This window comes from Hemitrygon akajei, chromosome 10 (genome assembly GCF_048418815.1).
Source record: "Hemitrygon akajei chromosome 10, sHemAka1.3, whole genome shotgun sequence".
NCBI lineage: Eukaryota > Metazoa > Chordata > Chondrichthyes > Myliobatiformes > Dasyatidae > Hemitrygon > Hemitrygon akajei.
Genome location: NC_133133.1, coordinates 19,342,536 through 19,367,657, shown reverse-complemented (window position 1 = coordinate 19,367,657; position 25,122 = coordinate 19,342,536). Strand labels below are relative to the sequence as shown.

The 25,122-nt window shown below is 44.0% G+C and overlaps 1 protein-coding gene across 1 annotated transcript; it reads right to left on the bottom strand.

The window, feature by feature from the left end:
* Positions 1-276: 276 nt before the first annotated feature.
* On the bottom strand, positions 277-20,533 carry akap14 (A-kinase anchoring protein 14). Its single transcript, XM_073057635.1, has 6 exons — positions 20,500-20,533; positions 19,930-20,060; positions 12,819-12,913; positions 7,616-7,795; positions 3,552-3,604; positions 277-1,235 (listed from the first exon to the last, which is right to left on the bottom strand). Exons 2-6 carry the CDS (start codon positions 20,036-20,038, stop codon positions 1,151-1,153), a joined length of 522 nt encoding a protein of 173 aa, XP_072913736.1. The 5' UTR covers positions 20,039-20,060; positions 20,500-20,533; the 3' UTR covers positions 277-1,150.
* Between the last annotated feature and the right edge of the window lie 4,589 nt (positions 20,534-25,122).

Genomic DNA, 25,122 nt, shown 5'->3' with positions numbered 1-25,122 from the left:
TTCCCCTTAAAATATGCCAGTGATGCCCAGTGGGATGGAACAAAGTCAAAATGGATGAGTGGTTCTGCACTGTGACGCTTAACCAAAGAAAACTTCCCAAGAAGATGCTCATTTGGAAATGAATTTGTTCCTGTGGCCAATAGTGTCTTCAGTTACGTCAAACAGCAGTTTTGAAGCTACTTTCGTATATATGAAACTGCTATTGGATCCTGGTGTGGTTGACCCAGGCTTTTCAGAAGTCAAGAATGAGACATAAAACCTGTTTCATGACAGTTTATTAAGTGCTTAGAGAACAAAGTGATTGGGAAAGCAGAGCCTAGTAGCATGGGAAAGCAACCAAGGCAACATGGTTTAGCCTTCCTATACCAATTTGTTAACAGTAATACCATTCAAATTTTGTAGACACAGGTTAACCAATCAGATAGCCCCTATTCAGAAAAATGTGATACCCAAGAATCTTCCAGAATAATATGGAACACTAGGAGAAACACTGAACAACTGCAGATACATAGGTAATTATATAAAAAATACAAACAAGCATAAAGCTAATCTACAAGAAAAATAGCAATTATACAATCTAATCTAGCACTGGTTTATTAAAAAATATACTGAAATTTTTTCCATAAATTATTTTATTATACATTAATTTTGAAAATCATGCAATATATTAAAAAAATCTGCTCATTTCATGGATGGCTCAATCAGAGAAACTTTTGAGGTCGGTTGTTGCTTAGATATTTTGGGTTTGATTCCTGGCCAATGGTCCTGTATCTGAGGACTTGTATTTACATTGACCTTGTGTCTCCATGATAAGGTAAGGAAATGGATATTTGTCACGGAGAGGACAGCTGTAATGCTTCCTTTTAAACATGTTCAGGTGACAACGATGTATGGTTCAGCAGGAGTGCTCATTTATTTTGGTGAGGTATGCTAGAAGTCTTGACATTGCATTCTCAAAAAGAGATTGCAAATGTTTAACAGCCTGCTGTCATTCACATCAAGATTCACAAATAGATTATGGGAATCGAAACAAAAGGGAAGCAAAGAGCAACTGGAGACTATTGAACCATCTCTGTGTGTAAATCATAATTTTAAAAGTAAAACCAAATACAAATCAGCTTTGGTTTCTTCCAAATATTCACAATTCAAACTAAAATTCCACTTGCTCCATTAATAGAATTTTGCTTTCGATGATGTCTTTTAGCCAGCTTTCTTTGAATCTTGATTGGCCTGGTCTTTAAAAACAAAATAATACGCTGCTTAGTTCTTTGCTTTTAAAACCAAAGTGTTTCAGCATAATCCTTGACTTAAAATATCCAATCAATTGAAACATTTCTGAAAGAAACTAAATCATTTTCGCCTGCTGTTACTGTCCTGAATCTGATTAGCAAGAGCAACCACAGCTATTATGAGGAACTCTCTGTGACTAATTTGCAAACCATAAAGCTATTTCCACCCATCCATTGTTGTACAAGTGCTCTCAAATGTACAATCATCATGTTTAATCTCAGATATTACAAGACATCTTGGTTATTTAGGTAGCCCAACTACGTCAATTCCCATTTATTTACTCACCTGTTTTTAAGAAATAAAATTATTCCTTCTAAAGATTTAACAACTTTACCTTAATAGAACTTTACCAAGTATTTGTCAGTAAACATTGAGCACATTAGCTGTCAGTCTCTAATAATTACATCTTAAACTAGAAATTCTATCATTAAACACAACTATCAGATCCCTCCTTCAGCCTATTACCTTTTCCACCTATCACCTTCTAGCTTAGGGGTTCCCAACCTGGGGTCCACAGCATAGGACCCCAGTCCTGACAGAGGGTCTCAGCCTGAAACATCGACTGCCTCAGCAATGAAACAATTTCACTTCTTCAATAAGTAAGGAACTGAAAAATTTGAAGATATCAACAATAATCTTGAATGTTACAATGAAAATGATGATTTGGAGGATGCAATTGTATGACGGCAGTCCATTATCTGCTCTGGGTGTCTGCACTGATTTTGCTCATTTACAGTCAATCAAAAGAACACGGCAGTGTACACTGGATTAATTCCTCAGTTGAAACTATTAGGAACTAATACAAGTTTTACAGTAGTGGTTTTCGTTTAAATACATGTTATCCAGTTAAACAGTAGTTTGTCTTTTTTATACCTTTTAAACTATTTCCATGAAACTTTGAGTAATTGGAGCAGCCGCATAATTGGGCCAAAATGTACTGGTCCCAATGTGCCCAAATAACCAGAATCCGCTGTTTGAAGCAGAGGTTGATATGTTCCTGATTAGTGAAGGTGTCGAAGGTTACAGAAAGAAGCCAGGAGTATGGTGTTGACAGAGATAATAAATCAACCACGAAGGAATGACAGAGCTGACACGCTGCTCTTACGTCTTGTGATCTTATACTGAATTTGTAAATTCTCTAGGTAGGATATAACAATGTTACAATATTAGTTTGGGAGTTTAATTTTGCCTGCAGTCAGAATAGTCTAATTGTGATACCTGAAGTGGCTTGGAAGTCAGCTATCTATTAGTTAATTATCACAGGCGAAGTCATTGATTCCTTTAAAGGGGTGTAACTCTTTATACAATCTTCAATGACCCTATTGATTCTGCTAGGTGCAGTATGGAATTATTTCACATTAACGAGGATAAATGGATAATCAGAATCCAACTTTAGTTGATTGTGAATGCAGTAACTGACTTCTAAATCTCTCCTAATGAAAAATAATTTATTACTGCTGAAGCTGTCTCTTTAAAATCCATGGGAATGGTTAATGATTTTCAGGAAAACTATCCATGGTGTTAATCTATACTCCTCTGTATTTAAAAGGGAACTCTAGAGAATAGGTGGATTGGTAATATACAACTAGGTCATGTCTGTACTCAGCCCACAAAGAGAAATTACAGATCCATGCTCTTTGGTCCATCTAGTCTGTGGCCAATCTGTTACTCTGACCAGTCCCATCATCCCACACCTGGATCATCGCCCACCATACCCCTCCCATCCATGTACTTATCCAAATGTCTCTTAAATGCTACAATCAATCCCGCATTGACCAATTCTGCTGGCAGCTGTCACCACCGAGTGAAGGAGTTCCCTCTCGACATTTCATCTTTCATCCTTTTTCCATGACCTCTAGTTCTAGTCTCAAAACACAATTTATTTGCAACTGCAGAGCTCCAAATTTATGAAAGCCTTGAAATGGAGCTGGTCATTGGCGCCAGATCCTTGGCGTCAGTATTTGCCTTTGTGAATGACACTTGTGTAGAAAAGGAGCTCTGGAGAGAGCAGGTCATAAATAAACAGTGCCACCAATACAATGGATCCCATTCACCTGTGATGTAGCCTGGCCCATAATCCACAGACCTGGGCACACCCGTCCCTCCAAAGGCTCATCAGCTTGGTGTCATTTATACAACACAACTCCATGTACAGCTTATCCTCAAAGTTGCCAACCACTAGATGCTAACCTTGACACCCACGTACGTATTCTGGAAATGAATTAAAAACACACAATTGCTAGAAATCGTGAGTAAATTACCTGTGCAGAAGTCTGTTTGATTCAAAAAAGTAGTAAACTTCAACTGGAAAAACCTAAAAGCATTGAGATGTTAACATTAGTTAAATAACTGATGGATCCATTTCAACAATACAAAGAAAAATCACTGAATTGTTCACTTTTCTGTGTGTGCTACTACTGTAGTTTAATCCTTCAGTAACACTGTGCTTCAGGAATTCACACCAAGACGGAGAATGATAGGTTACTCAGAGCATTCTCAACAATGCGATATATTGCATTGACTGAAGGTTCCAGAGATAAAGGATTATTTTTCCTTTTTTTTTGCAAAGCTGAATTGAAACTCCCAATTCCGATCACATTTAACACTTAGCAATCAGTGTTTCATCACTGAAAACATGACGACATAGAACAGCCATGTCCATGTGTTCACTAGAGGACGACAAATCTCCATTCAAGCTGCAGGCTTCATAGAACAGCACAGGCCCTTCAGCCCACAATGTAATACTGACCTATATAAACATACTGAATGGTCAATCTAACCCTTCCCTCCTACACAGCCCAAGGGCCCCCATTTTTCTTAAATCCCAGTTCCCACCCAAGAGCATCTTAAATGTCCCTAATGTATCTGCCTCAACCACCAGTGTGTTCAGGCACCCACCACACTCTGTGTAAAAAGCCTACGTCTGATATCTCCACGCACCTTCAATGGATGTCGTCTGGTATTGACCATTGCCGCCCTGGGAATAAGGTGCAGGCTGTCCACTCCCTCAACGCCTCTCACAGTCTTATACACCTCTACCAATTTGCCTCTCATCCTCCATCACTCCAGAGATAAACTCCAGCTTGCTCAGGCTTTCCTCATGAGATACGTTCTCTAGTAAATCTAGGCCTTACCAATCATGGGAAATCATATATAAAAATATCATACATCACATACCAGATGTCAGATCGTAATCAGAAGTGCTGCATATGCAGTCCCTCCGGCATTGTCAAAGACCCCCTCCCATCCTTCCCACAGTCTCTCTGACCTCCTGCCATCAGCAGAAGGTACCACGGCCTAAGAATGAGAGTTGTTAGACTGGGTAACAGCTTCTGCCCCAGAGCTGTTAAGACTTCTTGACACCCTGCTGCTCCCCAGCACACATATACACCCTGTCTGAATGTCCAGCCACTACCCCCCCACCCCACAACTGCCCAACTTACAGACACACTCTCAACACGCTCTGAAAAATTTTCATCTTTCTTTGCTGCCGTTTCACATACTTGTACAACTGCTTGTTTTATTAGAATAGTGTCAGTACATGATACTGTCTTACATAAACGTGCACCACACACTTTTTGTCGACCCTTCAGGCCATGCCACAGGGACTTGCGCTCATATTATTCTGTGACTCCACGTGCAGGGTCGTAACTGGGAATGTTGTGTGTGACTGTATACATGGTGTTTTGCACCTTGGCCCCAGAGGAACAATGGTTTGTTTCATTGTATACATGCTTGAACAGCAATAAACCTGACCTTGAAAAGTCATCCTGGGACACACTGTAGTCATCTCACTGGCGGTAAGCATAGATCTTCAGCCTTCATCGCCATTGGAAAGGTACATTTCAAGAATTAAAACCTTTATAGTTTAATGGTTAAAGCACTGTTCTCAGCTCTGCGCTGGGTCACTGAAGGTTTAAACACTGATACGAGATCGAGACCAGTTCCCCAGTTGATTAGACTCTGATCCCAGATCTGCGACGGGTCCAAGAAGTTTGGACTCTGAACCCTTGTCTGGAGTGGCTCTGTGGTGAACTACATATGGACACGCCCCTTGATGACTGCTCCTGTGGCTCCTCACACAGACCCCTGTATAAAGGTGATGGAGGTCTGAGCCCGGCCTCTCTGTCTCCAGGATGTAGTATAGTGGTCAATCACTGCTTGTTCCTTCTTCCAGTCAATAAAAGCCGATATCTCGCCTTTACGGCTCAGAGTGAGTTATTGATGGTGCATCAGGCTCCAAACAGTTTTGACACTGATCCTGCCTCGGTACTGGATTCTCAATGGTTTACTCACTAATCCCAGGTCAATAATGAATCTCTGAGTTTAGGCACTGATCCAGGTCCATAGTGCATTGACAGAGTGGACAGCCAGTACTTTCTCCAGGGGGTAATGGCAGTGAAATGCTCTGTCAGGGTGGTGGACAGAGGTGGGTATTTATACAGAGTGGGGGCTGTGTGGAACGCACTGTCAGGGTGGTGGACAGAGGTGGGTGTTTATACAGAGTGGGGGCTGTGTGGAACGCACTGTCAGGGTGGTGGACAGAGGTGGGTGTTTATACAGAGTGGGGTCTGTGTGGAACGCACTGTCAGGGTGGTGGACAGAGGTGGGTGTTTATACAGAGTGGGGGCTGTGTGGAACGCACTGTCAGGGTGGTGGACAGAGGTGGGTGTTTATACAGAGTGGGGGCTGTGTGGAACGCACTGTCAGGGTGGTGGACAGAGGTGGGTGTTTATACAGAGTGGGGTCTGTGTGGAACGCACTGTCAGGGTGGTGGACAGAGGTGGGTGTTTATACAGAGTGGGGTCTGTGTGGAACGCACTGTCAGGGTGGTGGACAGAGGTGGGTGTTTATACAGAGTGGGGTCTGTGTGGAACGCACTGTCAGGGTGGTGGACAGAGGTGGGTGTTTATACAGAGTGGGGTCTGTGTGGAACGCACTGTCAGGGTGGTGGACAGAGGTGGGTGTTTATACAGAGTGGGGTCTGTGTGGAACGCACTGTCAGGGTGGTGGACAGAGGTGGGTGTTTATACAGAGTGGGGTCTGTGTGGAACGCACTGTCAGGGTGGTGGACAGAGGTGGGTGTTTATACAGAGTGGGGGCTGTGTGGAACGCACTGTCAGGGTGGTGGACAGAGGTGGGTGTTTATACAGAGTGGGGGCTGTGTGGAACGCACTGTCAGGGTGGTGGACAGAGGTGGGTGTTTATACAGAGTGGGGTCTGTGTGGAACGCACTGTCAGGGTGGTGGACAGAGGTGGGTGTTTATACAGAGTGGGGTCTGTGTGGAACGCACTGTCAGGGTGGTGGACAGAGGTGGGTGTTTATACAGAGTGGGGTCTGTGTGGAACGCACTGTCAGGGTGGTGGACAGAGGTGGGTATTTATACAGAGTGGGGGCTGTGTGGAACGCACTGTCAGGGTGGTGGACAGAGGTGGGTGTTTATACAGAGTGGGGTCTGTGTGGAACGCACTGTCAGGGTGGTGGACAGAGGTGGGTGTTTATACAGAGTGGGGTCTGTGTGGAACGCACTGTCAGGGTGGTGGACAGAGGTGGGTGTTTATACAGAGTGGGGGCTGTGTGGAACGCACTGTCAGGGTGGTGGACAGAGGTGGGTATTTATACAGAGTGGGGGCTGTGTGGAACACTCTGTCAGGGTGGTGGACAGAGGTGGGTATTTATACAGAGTGGGGTCTGTGTGGAACGCACTGTCAGGGTGGTGGACAGAGGTGGGTGTTTATACAGAGTGGGGGCTGTGTGGAACGCACTGTCAGGGTGGTGGACAGAGGTGGGTGTTTATACAGAGTGGGGGCTGTGTGGAACGCACTGTCAGGGTGGTGGACAGAGGTTTATACAACAGGGACATGTAAGAGGCTCATAGATAAGCATGGGGACGTAAGGAAAGTGGAGGGTTGTGGGCTGTGCAGGAGGGAGGGGTTAGATTGTTCATGGAGTAGAGTTATTTAGGTCGGGACAATATCTTGGGCCGAAGGCCTGGACTGTTCTATGTTCCATGTTGTCATGTTTTCAGTGCCTTAAGTTCTGTGGCTAAAGGCACCATTCCTAGACCTGTGGTGAATCTACAGATCAACACAACCTACCCACAGTGTTCAACTGGAGTGTACAAACCTTTCTTCTCCCAGCCTGGTATAGACACAGCTTCACCAGATCGTGTTGGTCTAATGAAGAGCCAACAGAAATAAAGCCCATTCCCCCTCACAATCCCACGATCCATCTTTAACATCTACCCCAGGCTGGTGTATCCAAACCCTGTTTAAAACCAGAGAACTCATCTATCGTGTGGATGTTCTCTACACTCTTACTCACAGGTGGTTTAACTTTTGAGATTTCAATAATGAAGTAAATGGAGGCTGTTGCTCGTGGTATGGGCTTCCTTCGTGTCGGGATACTCCATCGCACTCGATAATGGTGGTGGATGTGGTACTCTAGTTCCTCTTCCCTCAGGTAGTCCAAACAGTGAAGCCAGCAATCGGAGAACTCCCATGCCTGTCGGAGTACAATATCATTCTTATTACAGTATGAGTCTGACACGTTATCCACTTCCATAGACTCTGCCTGACCCACTGAGCTCCTCCAGCATTTTGTGTGTGTTAGCCTTGGATTTCCAGAAACTGCAAACCTCCTTGTGTCTATGATTAATTTAATGTCATTTATTTACTCAGAGATCCATGACAGGAACAGGTCCTTCTGGCCAATGAGACCACAACGCCCAATTACACCCCTGTCACCATCTGACCCGTGAACCCATGCGTCTTTGGGATGTGGAGGAAACCCACACAGTCACAGGGACCGGGTGGGGTGCACCCACGGATTTGGAAGGAGGTGGCTTTGGAGATTGTGGAGGCATTGGAAATGATCTTCCAGGAATCAATAGACTCTGACATGGTTCCAGTGGACTGGAAGGTCGCAAATGTAGTTCCGCTGTTTAAGAAAGGAGGGAGGCAGCAAAAAGAAAATTACAGACCTATTAGCCTGATATCGGTAGTTGGAAAGTTATTGGAGTCGATCCTCAAGGACGAGGTTATGAAATACCTCGAGGTGCATGACAAGATAGGCCCAAGCCAGCATGGTTTCATGAAGGGAAGATCCTGCCTCACCAACCTATTGGAATTTTTTGAGTTAATCTCAAATAAGATTGACAAGGGAGAGGCTGTGGATGTTGTGTATTTGGATTTTCAAAAGGCTTTTGATAAGGTGCCGCATAAGAGGCTGCTTAATAAGATGAGGGCCCGTGGAATTACAGGAAAGATATTGGAATGGGTGGAGCATTGGCTGATAGGCAGAAAGCAAAGAGTGGGAATAAAGGGATCCTATTCTGGTTGGTTGCCGGTTACTAGTGGTGTTTCGCAGGGGTCGGTGTTGGGGCCTCTTCTTTTTACACTGTATATCAATGATTTAGATTATGGACTAAATGGTTTTGTGGCTAAGTTTGCAGATGACACCAAGATAGGTGGAGGAGCAGGAAGTGTTGAGGAAATGGAAAGGTTACAGAGAGACTTGGTCAGTTTAGGAGAGTGGGCAAAGAAATGGCAGATGAGATACAATGTTGAGAAATGTTCGGTTGTACATTTTGGAAGAAGAAATAATCGGGCAGATTATTATTTAGATGGGGAGAAAATTCAAAAATCGGAAGTGCAAAGGGACTTGGGGGTCCTCGTGCAGGATACCCTAAACTAGGTTGGATCGGCAGTAAGGAAAGCGAATGCTATGTTGACATTCATTTCAAGAGGAATAGTGTATAAGGGTAAGGAGGTGTTGATGAAGCTCTATGGGGCACTGGTGGGACCTCATTTGGAATACTGTGTGCAGTTTTGGGCCCCCTATCTTAGAAGGGATGTACTGATGTTGGAGAGAAGATTTATGAGGATGATTCTCAGAATGCAGGGGCTAACATATGAGGAGTGTTTGTCAGCTCTTGGACTGTATTCATTAGAGTATAGAAGAATGAGAGGGGATCTCATAGAAACATTTCGAATGTTGAAAGGGTTGGACAGAGTAGATGTGGAAAGGCTGTTTCCCTTGGTGGGTGAGTCCAGGACAAGAGGCCACAGTCTTAGAACTAGAGGGTACCCATTTAAAACAGAGATGAGGAGAAATTTTTTTAGCCAGAGGGTTGTGGATTTATGGAATTCGTTGCCACATACAGCTGTATACGGGATACTGATTGTGGATGATCAGCCATGATCACATTGAATGGCAGTGCAGGCTCGAAGGGCCGAATGGCCTGCTCCTGCATTAATTGTCTATTGTCTATGGAGGCCTGATCATTGAAGGTGTTTAAGGAGGCGATTGATAGGTATCTAATTATTCAAGGTATCAAGGGATATGGGGAAAAAGCCGGAGATTGGAACTAGACGGGAGAATAGTTTAGCTCATGGTGGAGCGGCGGAGCAGACTCGATGGGCCGAATGGCCTACTTCTGCTCCTTTGGCTTGTGATCTCTACACTGTGCACTGAGGTAGAAATAGGTAAAACAGTAACCGTGCAGAATAAAGTGTAACAGCTACAAAGAAAATGCAGTGCAGGTAAACAATAAAGTGCAAGATGAGAATGAGGTAGACAGTGACGTCAAGAGCCCTACATCATCTTCGGGAGGCATTCAATAGTTACATAACAGGGGGCAGAAGATGGACTTTCAGGTCTTTGAATCTCCTGCCTGATGGAGGAGGGGCGAAGACAGAATGTCCAGGGTAGATGGGGTCTTGGAATTATGCTGGCTGCTTTATCGAGACAGCGAGGAGTATAGACAGGGTCCATAGAGGGAAGGCTGGTCCCAGGGATGTGCTGAGCTGTGTCCACGACTGGCTGCAGTTTCTTGTGGCCATGTGCAGGGCAACTGATACGCCTCCAGACAGAATGTATCCCATCATGCTCTGATGTGGTCACCCAGCCTCTGACCACATGTGGTGCCTACTCAAGCTTTCATTCAAATTGAATTGACTTTATTTCTTACATTCTTCACATCCTTACATGAGGAGTAAAAATCTTTACGTCTCCGTCTAAATGTGCTAAGTGCAATCATAGTAATATGTAATTTATAATAAATAGAACAGTCAGTGTAACATAGAAATACACTCCAATCAGCGTGAGTTAATCAGTCTGGTGGCCTGGTGGAAGAAGCTGTCCTGGAGCCTGTTGGTCCTGGCTTTTATGCTGCGGTACCGTTTCCCCAATGATAGCAGCTGGAATAGATTGTGTTTGGGGTGACTCAGGTCCCCAATGATCCTACGGGTCCTTTTTTCACACCTGTCTTTGTAAATGTCCTGAATCATGGGAAGTTCACAACTACAGAGTCCTGCGATGGAGGAAAGTACAGTTCCTATACCAGGCAGTGATGCAGCCAGTCAGGATGCTCTCAATTGTGACCCTGTAGAAAATTCTTAGGATTTGGGGTCCCATACTAAACTTCCTCAACCGTCTGAAGTAAAAGAGGCACTGTTGTGCCTTTTTCACCGCACAGCTGGTGTGTACAGACCACATGAAGTCCTCGGTGATGTGGATGCCCAGGAACTTATGGCTGTTTACCCTCTCAACCCAGATCAATAGGGGTTAGCCCGTCTCCAATCCTCCTGTAATCCACAACCAGCTCCTTTGTTTTTGCGACATTGAGGGAGAGGTTGTTTTGTTGACACCACTGTGTCAGAGAGATGACTTCTTCATTATTGTTTGAGATTAGGCCAATCAATGTAGTGTCGTCGGCAAAATTCTTATTGATTAGGAGAGATTAGCTTTATTTGTCACGTGTATATTGAAACACTTCAGCTGACAGCTCATTCCACACTCTGTCCACCTTCTGAGTGAAAACGTCGCCCCTCAGGTTGCCCTTAAACATCTCTCCTTTCACTCTTAACCTATTGTCTAACCTCTAGTTCGAGTCTCACCCAATCTCAGTGAAAAAAAAGCCTGCTTGCATTTACCCTATGAATATCCCTCATAAGTTTGTGTATACATTTATCAAATCGCCCCTCATTCTCCTACGCTCTAGGGAATAAAGTCCAAACCTATTTAACCTTTCACTATAACTCAGGTCCCCAAGTCCTGGCAACATCATCATAAATGTTCTGGATTCTGTTTTCTTTTTAATGCCTCTGCAGGAGAAACTGTCTGAACGGTACACAAAACAAAAGCTATTCACTGTCTTTTCAGTACAGGTGACAAGAAACCAGTGTGGTATAGAGTGACTGAATCTTATTCAATTCATTTGTCCCATTGTCAATAGCACTAACACTCAATTCCACAGTTCTCTACCATTAGCCGTCCTGATCAGCTGGGGAGATTATCAGAAGCACAAGAGGTTTTGCAGATGCTGTAAACCTTCAGCAACACACACAAAATGCTAGATGAACTCTGCAAGTCAGAGGGAACTAGACAGTCAACGTTTCGGAACAAATCCTGGGTCTCGCCTGAAATATTTATTCACTACCTGACTTGAATTCCTCCAGCATTTTGTGTGCGTGTGTGTGAGAAAGAACAGATTAAGCTATCTTGGTTTGTTAATGCATATCTACTGCTGGCAGAATTTCAGATGGTGACGAGAGCGCGTACAGGAGCGAGATAGATCAGTTAGTCGAGTGGTGTCGCGGCAACAACCTTGCACTCAACATCAGTAAGACCAAAGAAAAAATGTGGACTTTAGAAAGGGTAAGATGAAGGAACACACACCAATCCTCACAGAGCAACCGTAAGTGGAAAGACTGAGGAATTTCAAGTCCCTGAGTGTCAGGTCAGTATCTCTGAGGATCTAACCTGGACCCAGCATATCGGTGCAGCTACAAAGAAGGCACGACAGTGGCTATATTTCATTAGGAGATTTGGCACGTCACTAAAAACACTTGCAAATGTCTTCAGATGTACTGTGGAGAGCATTCTAACTGGCTGCATCGCCATCTGGCATGAAACAGAGAGGGGGCTACCACACCGGATCGAAATAAGCTGCAGAGAGTTGTAAATTTAGTCAACCCATCACGGGCACGAGGCTCCGTAATATCCAGGACATCTTCAGGCAGCGACGTCTCAAAAAGGCAGCATCCATCATTAAGGACCTCCAACACCCACATCATGCCCTCTTCTCATTGCTGCCATCAGGGAGGAGGTACAGAAGCCTGAAGATACACATTCAGTGATTCAAAAACAACTTCTTCCCCTCTGCCATCTGATTTCTGAATGGACATTGAACTCATGAGCATTATCTCACTACTTTTTTTTATTTCTATTTTTGCTCTACTAATTTAATATACATACTGTATATACTGTACTTAATGCAATTCACATTTTTTCCATTATGTTTTGCATTGTATTTAACAACATAAACCAGCGATAGTAAACCTGATTCTGATCTTTCAGAATCTGACCACAGAATGACCAAGCTTGAGATCTATATTAGCGATATTCTGGCAAAGGATGTCACTGACGAGGGGCGGCTGATAAAAAAAAAGGGAAGATAAACGCCAAAGGAAAATGACAACACAAAAGAGAGTGGAAGTCCATTATCAGCATAAAATAAACTTACAGAGATATATTCTTCGATTTGCTTTGCCCCAATGGCAACAGTGAAGTCCTTGCATGTGACCCATTGGACATTACGGATTTCATAAATGCTTTTTCCTTACAAAAGAGAGGAAGATTGTATAAATGGTCTAAAAAGAACTGCCTGACGACATGAGTGACACAGAATGCTAATTTAGGAACATAAGAGTGCTTACATTTGAATGCACACTTTATCAAATTGATCCATACATGTGACCTATTGGACACTGCGAATTTGACAAGCGCTTTTTTTCTTACAAAAGTGAAGAACATTGTATAATTGGTACAGTTGGAGCCTGTTTATGCCAAATTTCATCTGCACCAACATGGTTCTGGAAACCGTGTCGAGATGCATACAGTACATGCTGAATTATTACAGTGGTGTTCAGAGTATGAACGTACCTGCTGGATTTTAAATAGACTAGGCAACATAATGGGTGGCGGGGTGCAGACGCATCTCTATCAAGTGAGGTGTAAGGCGCTCCTTCCCTCGGCTTGCCTGCAGCTCACCTGTGACCAAGGTGTAGCACCTGCTCAGTGTGACCCCCCCCCCCCCAAAAAAAACAGTTGTTGGTCTGCAAGCACATTCAGATGCAGTGGAGGAACGCTACCCACTGGCTGCAGCGGTACACACTGAGGGGACAACTGAAGCTTGGTGCAGTTGCTGCAAGGATTCAGAGGGGAAGGACCACAGTGCAGGGTTCTTCTTCTACTGGAGAGGAGGGGCTGGGTTGGGGGAAGAAAACCCTCAGTCATAGTGGTAGTTAACATGCCACCTCAGAGAACGGCGTGAATGGCAATAGTGCTAGTGATGTGTACGAATGCAACAGAACTGTTTGGAAAGTCTTGACTGTGAATGGAAAGAATGAAAAGGCATTCAACAGTTTATTCTAGTAAATGTTCTTTTATTATGAATAAAGTTTATTTTGTTTTTAAAAATCTACATGTCTCCATTTTGTAAACCCATGTTCTGCCAACTGGAATCTTCCCAAAAGCTTCGCAAAGACACCGTCCTTTCCCTGCCTCAATCAGACAAACCTATCCAGAGCCTCATGCAAGTGCTCCCCAAACAACCTCCACATTTCTACTGTACACCAGTGATGCACCATCAATAACTCTCTCTGAGACGTAAAGGCGAGATATCGGCTTTTATTGACTGGAAGAAGGAACAAGCAGTGGTTGACCACCATACTACATCCTGGAGACTGAGAGGCTGGGCTCAGACCTCAATCGCCTTTATACAGGGGTCTGTGGGAGGAGCCACAGGAGCAGTCAGCAGGGGGCATGTCCAGACAGGTATATGTCGTTCTCCACAACCTGCTCCCAAGTTCTTGCCGCATGGCATCAGTATTAGCCCTCACCCCAGTTACATACTTTCCCATGCCAGCTTCTTGTATCCTTGTCCAAGGACATGGTAAAGATCACTGAAATGCAAGACACAAGACCTTGAGTAATAAGACCATAAGATGCAGGAACAGAATTGTGCCATTTGGCCCATCAAGTCTGCTCCACCATTCCATCATGGCTGATTTATTATCCCTCTCAACTCTATTCTCCTGCCTTCTTCCCGTAATTTTTGACATCCTGACTATTCAAAAACCTACCAAATTCTGCTTTAATACCCAATGACTTGGCCTCCACAGCCATCCATGGCAATAAATCCCACAGATTCATCACCCTCTGGCTAAAGAAATTACTCCTCATTTCTGTCTTTATGTTCTGAGGCTGTGCCCTCTGGTCCTAGACTCACTACAGGAAACATCCTTTCCATTCAACAGGTTTCAATGAGATCCCCCTTCATTCTTCTAAACTCCAATGAGTACTGGTCCGGAGTCATAAAAGGCTCCTCATACATTAACCGCCAAAACTGCTCACCATACTCCAAGTATGGTCTGACCAATGACCTATAAAAGCTCAGCTTTATATTCCAGTCCTCTATATTTGTCTTCCTCACCACCGACTCAACTTGTAATTGACTTATATTCATGTTATTCCTTAAAACTTAATTGAGGCAATTATCTTTAAAACTAAATGATTGTGCATGTGCCTCTTGGAGTATTTCGAGAGTATGATAAAAAGCTATGTAAATAACATCACTAAATTATATAAGGCTCGTGTCCATCTCCATCATAAGACCAAAAAATATAGGAGAAGAATTGGCCATGTTACATACCCACAGTTTGAACACGGGACAGTGGGATGATGTAATGGTCTTGTGAGTGGGATGATGTAATGGTCTTGTAAGTAGGATGATGTAATGGTCTTGTGAGAGGGATGATGTAATTGTACTTGAACAAAGCCCGCGGACTGTAACGCAGTTCTCATTTTTATTTTTGTGCAACGTTGTTGTTGCCGGTTGGAGGTGTGGAAACTCCACCAGTTTTGTTTGTTGGACGCTTATTTTTCCCTTACAGTCCAGTATCAGAGAGTGAAGGCATTACCGGAGTTATCTGAGTTCAAAGGATTGGATAGAGTTAATGTTGTTCAGCATTTTGGGGAATGATAGACCTTTGAGACTACGTTCAGGAATTATGGCATGCGCATTTGAGTTAAACCCCTGCAAGGTGGGGAAGGTTTGTGCAGTGACCACCCTCCAATCTAAAGGGCAGTTCCTTTTATTTCCTCGTGATTTCTGAGAACAAGGCATCTGTCGGCTGTGGGATCGGCAGATCATCGTTACTTCGAAGGAATTGTTGTTTCAGGGAATTCTCTCCTTAAAGACTGTATAAATCACATGGACCTTTTAAATTTATCACTTTAAGCCTGTGCTTGGATGAGATCTCGTTAAGAACAGTTTCTAAGTTTGAATGTTTGTGCCGCCTAACTGTTAACTTCTGGTTAAGTTAGTCGTTTGTTTACTTTTCTAAGTTTTGAGCAGAGGTTAATAAATCTCGGGATTTGTTTTAAACCCTGTCTCAGTTTCATATTCATTGCTGCTGCATTTGCAACAGACATTTGGCCCACCAAGTTTGCTCCGCCATTTCAGCAAGGCTGATCCAATTTTCCTCTCAACACCAATCTCCAGCCTTCTCCCTGTATTTCTTCATGCCCTGACCAATCAAGAATCTATCAACCTCTGCCTTAAACAAACATAAAGACTTGGCCCACAGCTGCCTGTGGCAAAGAGTTCCACAGATTCACCACCCTCCGGCTAAAGAAATTCCTCCTCATCTCCGTTCTGAAAGGATATCCCTCTATTCTGAGGCTGTGTCCTGTGGTCTTAGACTCTCCCACCATAGGAAACACAACCACTCTATCAAGGCCTTTCACCATTCGATTACGTTTCAATGAGGTCACCCCTCACTCTTCTGAATTTTAATGAATCCAGGCCCAGAGCCATCAACTGCTCTTCATATGACAAGTCAATCAATCTTGGAATCATTTTCATGAACCTCCTTTGAACCCTTTCCAGTTTCAGCATATTCTTCCTAAGATAAGGGGCCCAAACCTGCTCACAATACTCCAAGTGAGGCCTCACCAATGCTTTATAAAGCCTCAACATTACATTCTTACTTTTATATTCTAGTCCTCTCGAAATGAATGCTAACATCGCATTTGCCTTCCTCATCACAGACTCAACCTGCAGATTAGACTTTAGGGAATCCTGCACAAGGTCTCCCAAATCCCTTTGTGCCTCAGGTTTTTGTATTTTCACTCCATTTAGAAAATAGTCAATGTTTTCATTTCTTCTACCAACATGCATGACCATATGCTTCCGGACACTGTATTCTATCTGCCATTTCTTTGCCCACTCTCCTAAACTCTCTAAGTCCTTCTGTAGTCTCTCTACTTCTTCAAAACTATCTGCCCCTCCACTTACCTTCACATCGTTTATAAACTTTGCAACAAAGCCATAAATTCTATCATCCAAACCAATAACCTAAAAAGAATCAGTCCCAACACAGATCCCTGTGGAACACCACTAGGCACCGGCAGCCAGCCAGAAAAGGCTCCCTTTATTCCCACTCTTTGTCTTCTGCTAATCAGTCACTGCTTTATCCATGCTAGAATCATTCTGTAATATCATGGGCTCGTAGCTTGTTAAGCAGCCTCATGTGTGGCACTTTGTCAAAAGCCTTCTGAAAATCCAAGCACACAACATCAACCGATTTTTCCTTATCTAACCTGCTTGATATTTCTTCAAAGAATTCCAACAGATTTGTCAGGCAAGATTTTCCCTTCAGGAAACCATGCTGACTACAGCCTATTTTATCACATACCTCCAAGTACCCTGAGACCTCATCCTTAATAATCAACTCCAGCATCTTCCCAACCACTGAGGTCAGACTAACTGGCCTATCGTTTCCCTTACTGAAGAGTGGAGAGGCGTTTGCAATTTTCCAGTCTTCTGGAACCATTCCAGAATCTAGTGATTCTTGAAAGATCATTACAAATGCCTCCATTATCTCTTCAGCCACCTCTTTCAGAATCCTGGTATGTACACCATCTGGTCTATCTACCTTCAGACCTTTCAAATTTCCCTAGAACCTTCTCTCTGGTTATGGTAACTTAACACACTTCATGCCCCCCTACACCTGGAACTTCCACCATACTGCTAGTGTCTTCTACAGTGAAGACTGATGCAAAATACTGATTTAGTTCATCCACCATTTTATTGTCCTCCATTACTACCTCTCCATCAATTTCCAGCAGTCCAATATTCACTCCCACCTCTCTTTTACACTTGGAAGAAATGTTTGGTATCGCCTTTAATATTATTGGCTAGCTGACTTTACCTTCTTAATGACTGTTCTAGTTGCCTTCTGTTGGTTTTTAAAAGCTTCCCAATCCTCTAACTTCCCTTGAATCTTTGTTTTTATTATATGTCTTCTTGTTGACTTTTATGTTGGCTTTGACTTTTTTTGTCAGCCACGGTTGTCTCACCTTTCCTTCAGAACACTTCTTCCTCTTTGAGATGTATATATCCTGTGCCTTTCGAATTGCTTCCAGAAATTCCAGCCATTGATGCTCTGCCGTCATCCCTGCCAGTGTTCTTTTCCAATCAATTCTGGCCAACTCCTCTCTCATGCCTCTGTAATTCCTTTTACTCCACTGTAATACTGCTATATCTGACTTTAGCTTCTCCTCAAATTTCAGGGTGAATTTGATTGTATTATGATCTCTTCCCCCTAAAGGTTCTTTTACCTAAGGTCTCTAATCAATTCTGGTTCATTGCACAACACCCAATCCAGAATAGCTGAACCCCTGATAGGCTCAACCACGAACTGCTCTAAAAAGCCATCTCATGGTCACTCTAGAAATTCTCCCTCAGTAATCCAGCACCAATCTGATTTCCCAATCTACCCGCATATTGAAATCCCCAATGTCTATTGTAATATTGCCCTTTTGACATGCATTTTCTATTTCCCGTTGCAATTTGTAGGCCACATTCTTACTTCTGTTTGGGAGTCTGTATACAACTCCATAGGGTCTTTTTAACCTTGCAGTTCCTTAGTTCTATTCACGAGGATTCAACCCCTTCCAACCTTATGTCAACTCTTTCTAATGATCTGATTTTATTTTTTAACCAACAGAGCAACATCACCCCTTCTACCTGAGACTATAAGATACTGGAGCAGAATTAGGCCATTCAGCCCATCGAGTCTGCTCCAGAATTCCATGATGGCTGATCCCAGATCCCACTCAACCCCATACACCTGCCTTCTTGCCCTATCCTTTGATGCCCTGACTGATCAGAACGATCAACTTTCCCCTTAAATATACCCACAGACGTGACCTCCACTGCGGTCTGTGGGAGAGCATTCCACAGATTCACTACTCTCTGGCTAAAAAAAAAAAATTCCTCCTTACCTCTGTTCTAAAAGGTCACCCCTTAATTTTGAGATTGTGCCCTCTAGTTCTGGATACTCCCCACCATAGGAAACCTCTTCTCCACATCCACCCTATTTAGTCATTTCAATATTTGGTAGGTTTCAGTGAGATTCCCCTGCATTCTGCAGTGTGTATCCTTGGACATCAACATGGGCACTAATGTGCCAGCATTGAGGATCCCTTCAAAAGGCGATGCCTCAGAAAGGTGGCATCCATCATTAAGAACTCCCATTATCCAGAACATGCCCCCTTCTTGTTGCTACCATCAAGGAGGAGGTACAGGAGCCTGAAGACACACATTGAACATTTCAGGAACAGCTTCTTCTCCTCTGCCATCAGATTTCTGAATGGATATTGAACCCATGTACACTACCTCACTACTTTTTCCTTTGTTTTTTCACTCTCCTTTGGCACCATGTATTTCTCCCTGTACTTTGTTTTTATTGTGTGCTATACTGCGCTGCTGCTGATAAAGAAGAAACTTCCATGGCATACAGTACTGTGCAAAAGTCTGAGAATCCTAAACATAAATACTCTGCAGATGCTGGGGTCAAAGCAACACACACAACTCCCCCCCCCCCCCCACCCTCTTCATAGAGCCCCTGCCCCCTCCCCCTTCAGTCCTGACAAAGGGTCTCGGCCCGAAACGTTGACTGTCAGTTTCCACAGATGCTGCCCGGCCTGCTGAGTTCCTCCAGCTTGTTGTGCGGGTTGCATATAGTCAGAATGTCTGCACAGCACTGTATCTGTCAATGTGGAGTGGAGAGCGAGTTTGTAAATCTGGCGGGAGGAAAGGATGTTGGGAATGGTGAGGGTGGAGTGCCACGGGAGGGGTGTGGGACAGGTGGCAGAGAAGGAGTGCCAGGGGTGGTGGGGGGAGGGTAGCACGGGGTACAGACCCATACAGTTCTGAGACAGCAGGCAAGGCCATTTGATTTTACACAAATGGTTTATTGATCATTACAGAATATCTCTCCGGTGCTTCCCACTCCCTCCCACTTTTCCCAACCATGATTCCCCTCTCCCTGCCCCCTTCCCTCTCTGTCTACAATGGAGACACATATCAGAATCAGGTTTATCATCACTCACATATGTCATGAAATTTGTTTTTTTTTTGTGGCAGCAGTACAGTGCAATACATAAAATTACTGCAGTACTGTGCAAAGGTCTTACACGTCCTATGTGTGCCTACGACTTTTGCATAGTACTATAGGCCAGTGACGTTAAACCTGATTCTGATCCTGAACGTGTGTTTTCCTTACCCTCTGTTATCATCTGTTGTTCAAGATAACTTTTGGCCTTTTCCAGTACCTCTATTACGATAGCTTCTGCCTGCTTCTGCAGCATTGCGTTGAAAAGCTTCTCGTCCATGGTGCCCTGCTGGGATAAAAACCTTTTGCACGATTACATTTAACCAAACGAGAGTTTATGAGTGAATTCGTTTTGCTGTTTTTATGCTCGAGACCCACCTCTTAAATTAAGTTTTAAAATTTTTAAAAAAGTTATGGCCGTGGTCCAACAGCACTATGTTGCTTATGCCGCTATTACTGAGTGGTACAGCCCGTTCACCGGTAATTCCATGTGAGCAACCTATCCCGGTTACGCAAAGTAACAACGGTAACCAAGGCGACGCCAATTTCCACCAATAGAATGTCTCCAAAGTGCAAACGTTGGGATCACAGTGACAACAAATTGAATGATGTTTAATAAACTAAGTTCTGCTAAAAGATCTTAGCCCAGAAATTTAATCCCGTTGCATATATATATATTCAATTCAGCTAAATAATATTCTAACACTAACTTGAAAGGATTAGATTAATGCATTATATTACCGCTTCACAAAGACCTTCCGCTGGCTGTCGGATATGTTGCTGCTACTGGTGGTACAGTCCGTTCACCGATAATTCCATTGAGCAGCGTATCCCGGTTACGCAAAGTAACAACAGTAACCAGGGCGACGCCAATGTCCACCAATAGGGAGTCTTCCACCTGTAACGACATTGAATGAGAACCATTGAAATTTCCGACACACGCAAAATGCTGGAGGAACGCAGCAGGGCGGGCAGCATCTATGGAAAAGAGGACAGTCGACGTTTCGGGCCGAAAGCCTGCGGCAGGACATAGAAGGGGCTCGGCCCAAAATGTCGACTATACTCTTTTCCTAGACGGTGCCTGGCCTGCTGACTTACCCCAGCATTTTGTGTGTGTTGCTCGGATTTCCAGCATCTGCAAATTTTCTCTTGTCATTGAAATTGGCTCCCAGTGCCAATGCAGTGAAAATTCAGAAACAGGGGAAATCAATTATTTTGGAAAGTGTAAATAACTAATTCTCAATATATTATAAGAAAAAATGAAGTATACTAAAATGTAAAGTGCATTATTGGTCGATGAACACCCATGTGAACTAGATTGATAACTATACATTCAGTGACCACTTTATTAGTTATTCCCATACCTAATAAAGTGGCCACCTGAGTGTATGTTTGTGGTCTTCTGCTGTGTAACCCATCCACTTCGAGGTCCGTGTTCTTTCACACACCACTGCTGTAGCGTGTGGTTATTTGAGTTACTGTCACTTCCCTGTTGGCTTGAACAGTCTGGCCATTCTACTCTGATATCCCTCATTAACAACTCACAGAACTGCCGCTCACTGAAATTTTTTATTTGTCTCTCGCACCCTTCTTTGTAAACTCCAGAGACAGACGTGCATAGAAATCCCTCAAAATCAGCAGTTTCTTAGACACTCACACCACCCCATCTGGCACCAACAATCATTCCACAGTCAAAGTCACTTAGATTACATTTCTTCCCCATGTTTGGTCTGACCCATGTTTTTATGCATTGAGTTGCTGCTGCATGATTGGCTGATTAGATATTTGCATTAATGAGCAGGTGTACAGGTGTACCTAATAAAGTGACCACAGAGTGGAGAGTATACTATTGGACCATAGGTTGACAAATGTAGACACTTGGATGAGGAAGTGGAAGGGTGGGTTAGTAAGTTTGCAAAGATTAGTGGTGTTGTGGAAACCACAGCACCTGGAGAAAACCCACACAGTCACACAGTACAGACTCCTCACAGGGGGCGCAGGAATCGAACTCTGAACTCCGAGACCCTGAGCTGGTTCAAATCCCGGATCAGTGGGCCCCACAGGGTGTGCAGAGCACAATTGCCAAATGCCTCAGAATGCAATGTTGCATGAATGTTGGCGTGCACGAGATCCGGATATTCGTACTGGTTCTGACTGTATAAATGGTTTATTGTGTAAAGTTTTCGACTCCATTCCTAAGCAATGATTCGCTTGCTATAGTGAGCGGTACAGTGAAGATTCCCCAGCGAGGAAGAGCATCAGGACCTCTGTTGAAAGATTCAAAGTACATATATATTGCCATACACCACCTTGAGATTTATTTTCTTGCTGGAATTCACAGCAAAAAAAATCAGAATTTTACCAAAAACAGACCAAAATGTGGAAAAGAAGTCAACATGCAAAATCAAAATAAAACTGAAAACATGAGTCCTTGAAAGGGAGTTTGTAGGTTGTGCAATCAGTTCAGACTGGTGGTGAGTAAAGTTATCCACAGCCTGTTGGTTGTAGAGTAGTTTTGAATTCTTTATTTATGGGATGTGGGTGTGTTGTTGCAGTGCATCTTGTAGATAGGACACACTGCTGCAGGTCTTTGTCGATGGTGCAGGGATTGGATGCTTGTGGAAAGGGTACCAGTCAAGTGTGCTGCCTTGTACTGGATGGTGTCAAGCTTCTTGAGTGTTGATGGAGCTGCACTCATCCAGGCGAGTGGCGAGTATTTCATACACTCCTGTTGAAGTGAGTAGAGTTATCCACGATGATTCATAAAGCCATAAGATACAGGAGCAGAATGAGGCCATTTGGCCCATCGAGTCTACTCTGCCATTTCATCATGGCTGATCCCATTTTCCTCTCAGTCCCAGTCTTCTGCCTTCACCCCGTATCCCTTCATGCCCTGACTAATCAAAAATCTATCAACCTCTACCTTAAATATACCCGATGACTTGGCCTCCACACCTGCCCGTGGCAAATTCCACAGATTCACCATTCTCTAGCTAAAGAAATTCCTCCTCATCTCCGTTATAAATGGATGTTCCTCTACTCTGAGACTGCCCTCCCCTCCAGTCCTAGACTTCCCCACCACAGGAAACATCCTCTCCACATCCACACTATCGAGGCCTTTCAACATTCGATAAGTTTCAATGAGATCCCCTCATTCATGAGCCTGGTGGTTGATGGATAATAATGATTTCTAAATCTGGTGGGGTGGGATCCAAGGTTCCTGTGACTCTTGCCCGATGGTGAGAGTGAGAAGGGAGAGAGGGAAATAGGGTTGTAGTCATTTTAAGGAGAGCATGGAACCGAGGCCTCAGCAAGTTGAAGAGAAAACTTTGATTCAGGACACTGATGAGCTAGATAGGAGAGTGGAGAGAAGGGCCCCAGTGAGTGGAAGGCAGTGGATGAGGCAAGAACCTGGTAAGTCAGAAGAAACTGTTGGATCCGGGCCCTGCTGATTCGGAAGAGAGTGTGGAAGATAGAGTTCCTGCAAATTGAAAGGATTCAAAAATCTTCCCAATAACCACAAACTCAACAACACCAGATTCTAATTCAATGTTGTCTTGGTCCTACATTCATGCAAACTGTCCCCAATCACAACTGCCCATGACCTTTCCCATTCTCTGCTGGCCCTTCAGTAGTGAGGAAATCATCATCTCTGGCTTTCCCTCTCCAGATGGACTCCAGAGCCAACAACTCATCTATTGTAGTTCTTGGCCTCGTTGGCGGGACCTTGCCTCTGGGGCACTGAGCTGAATTTGGTACATCTGGGCCTGGAATCTCCAGGCCATTTTAATCACCTTTGCAGAGCAGCAGAAGTTTCCCCTGAATGGCGTCCAGGTCATTTTGAGCCTGGTTCAAGCCAGTTAGCAGACCCACAAACATCAGGAATCCCACCAACCTCACGTCCTTTAGCACGATCATACAATCTCTTCCACTTAAGCAGCACCAATTGAAATAGGCTCATTAAAACATCCCATGTTGAGCTTCTCACCTTCCACTTCCAGTGAATTCTGCAGTGTTGCACACCCGATCCTACCAATCCACATGAGTTGTAGAGTCCTTATGATGTGGAATCAGTTCAGAGTGGAGGTGAGTGAAGTTTTCTACCCTGGTTCCGGAGCCTGGTACTTGAGGGGTAATGACTGTCCCTAAACTTGTTGGCGTGGGACCTAAGACATCTCCTTCTCCTTCCTGATGGCAACAGCGAGCAGGGAGCATGGTGGGGGCCCTCAATGATTGATGCTGCTTTCCTCCAACAGCCCTATTTATAGAGGTGCTCACTGTTGGGGAGGGCTTTGCCTGTGATGGACTGAGCTGTATCCACCATATTTTGTTGGTTTGTAGGATGTGAGAACTCATGTTCTCTTTATTTATTTATCTATCTATCTATCTACCTACCTACCTATTTACGTATTTATTTTAATTTTTTGCACAGTTTGTCTTCTTTTGCAGGTTAATTGTTTGCCAGCTTTTTTGTTTGTGTGTGGTTTCCCATTGATTCTACTGCATTTGTTTGTTCTACTGTGAATGCCTGCAAGAACATTGAACTTTGAAAGGGCAGCACAGTGACGTAGCAGTTAGTGCAAACACTATTGCAGCACCAGCAATCAGCGATCAGGGTTCAATTCCCTAGCTGCTTTCCGTCAGCAGGTTGTACCTTCTCCCCATTACCCCGTCGGCTTCCTCAGATGCTCTGGTTTCCATCCACGGGCTGAAGATGTATGTACACGTTTGTGTTAGTAAGGTGTGGAAGCATGGCGACACTTGCAGGCTGCCCCCAGAACACCCTCGGACTGTGCTGGTTGTTGACACAAACAACGCATTTCAATGTACGTGTGACTAATAAAGCTAATCTGTTCTTTGTTTACTGGTATCAGCTAATCGAATTGCAGATGTTCCTCAGAATTACTTGTTACTGAGGACTTGCAAAGTTACACATGGCTACATCATTTTCTGCCCATATCATTGCGCCAAGGGTTATTCACCAGGCTGGTATGTCTCACCAAGATTTGCATTTCTGCCTTCCCAGGGCCACCCCGTCACCTTAGGGTAAAATCCACAGATGGCCTCCTGGATACCTTCTGCCTAAGCTGCTCCCTCCCATTACGCTTCCCCCTCAGCGAAGTAAACATGTGCCCAGTCCTTATAAGGCATTGGCCAGACTGCACCCAGGGTATTCTCAACAGTTTTGGGTCCCTTATCTAAGAAAGCAAGTGATGGCATCAGAGAAGGTCCAGTGGAAGTTTGCGAGAATGATCCCGGCAGTGAAAGGGTTAACATATGAGGAGCATTTCATGGCTCTGGCCTGTACTCTCTGGAGTTTAGAAAGATGATGGGGGTTCTCATTGTAATCTACTAAATATTGGA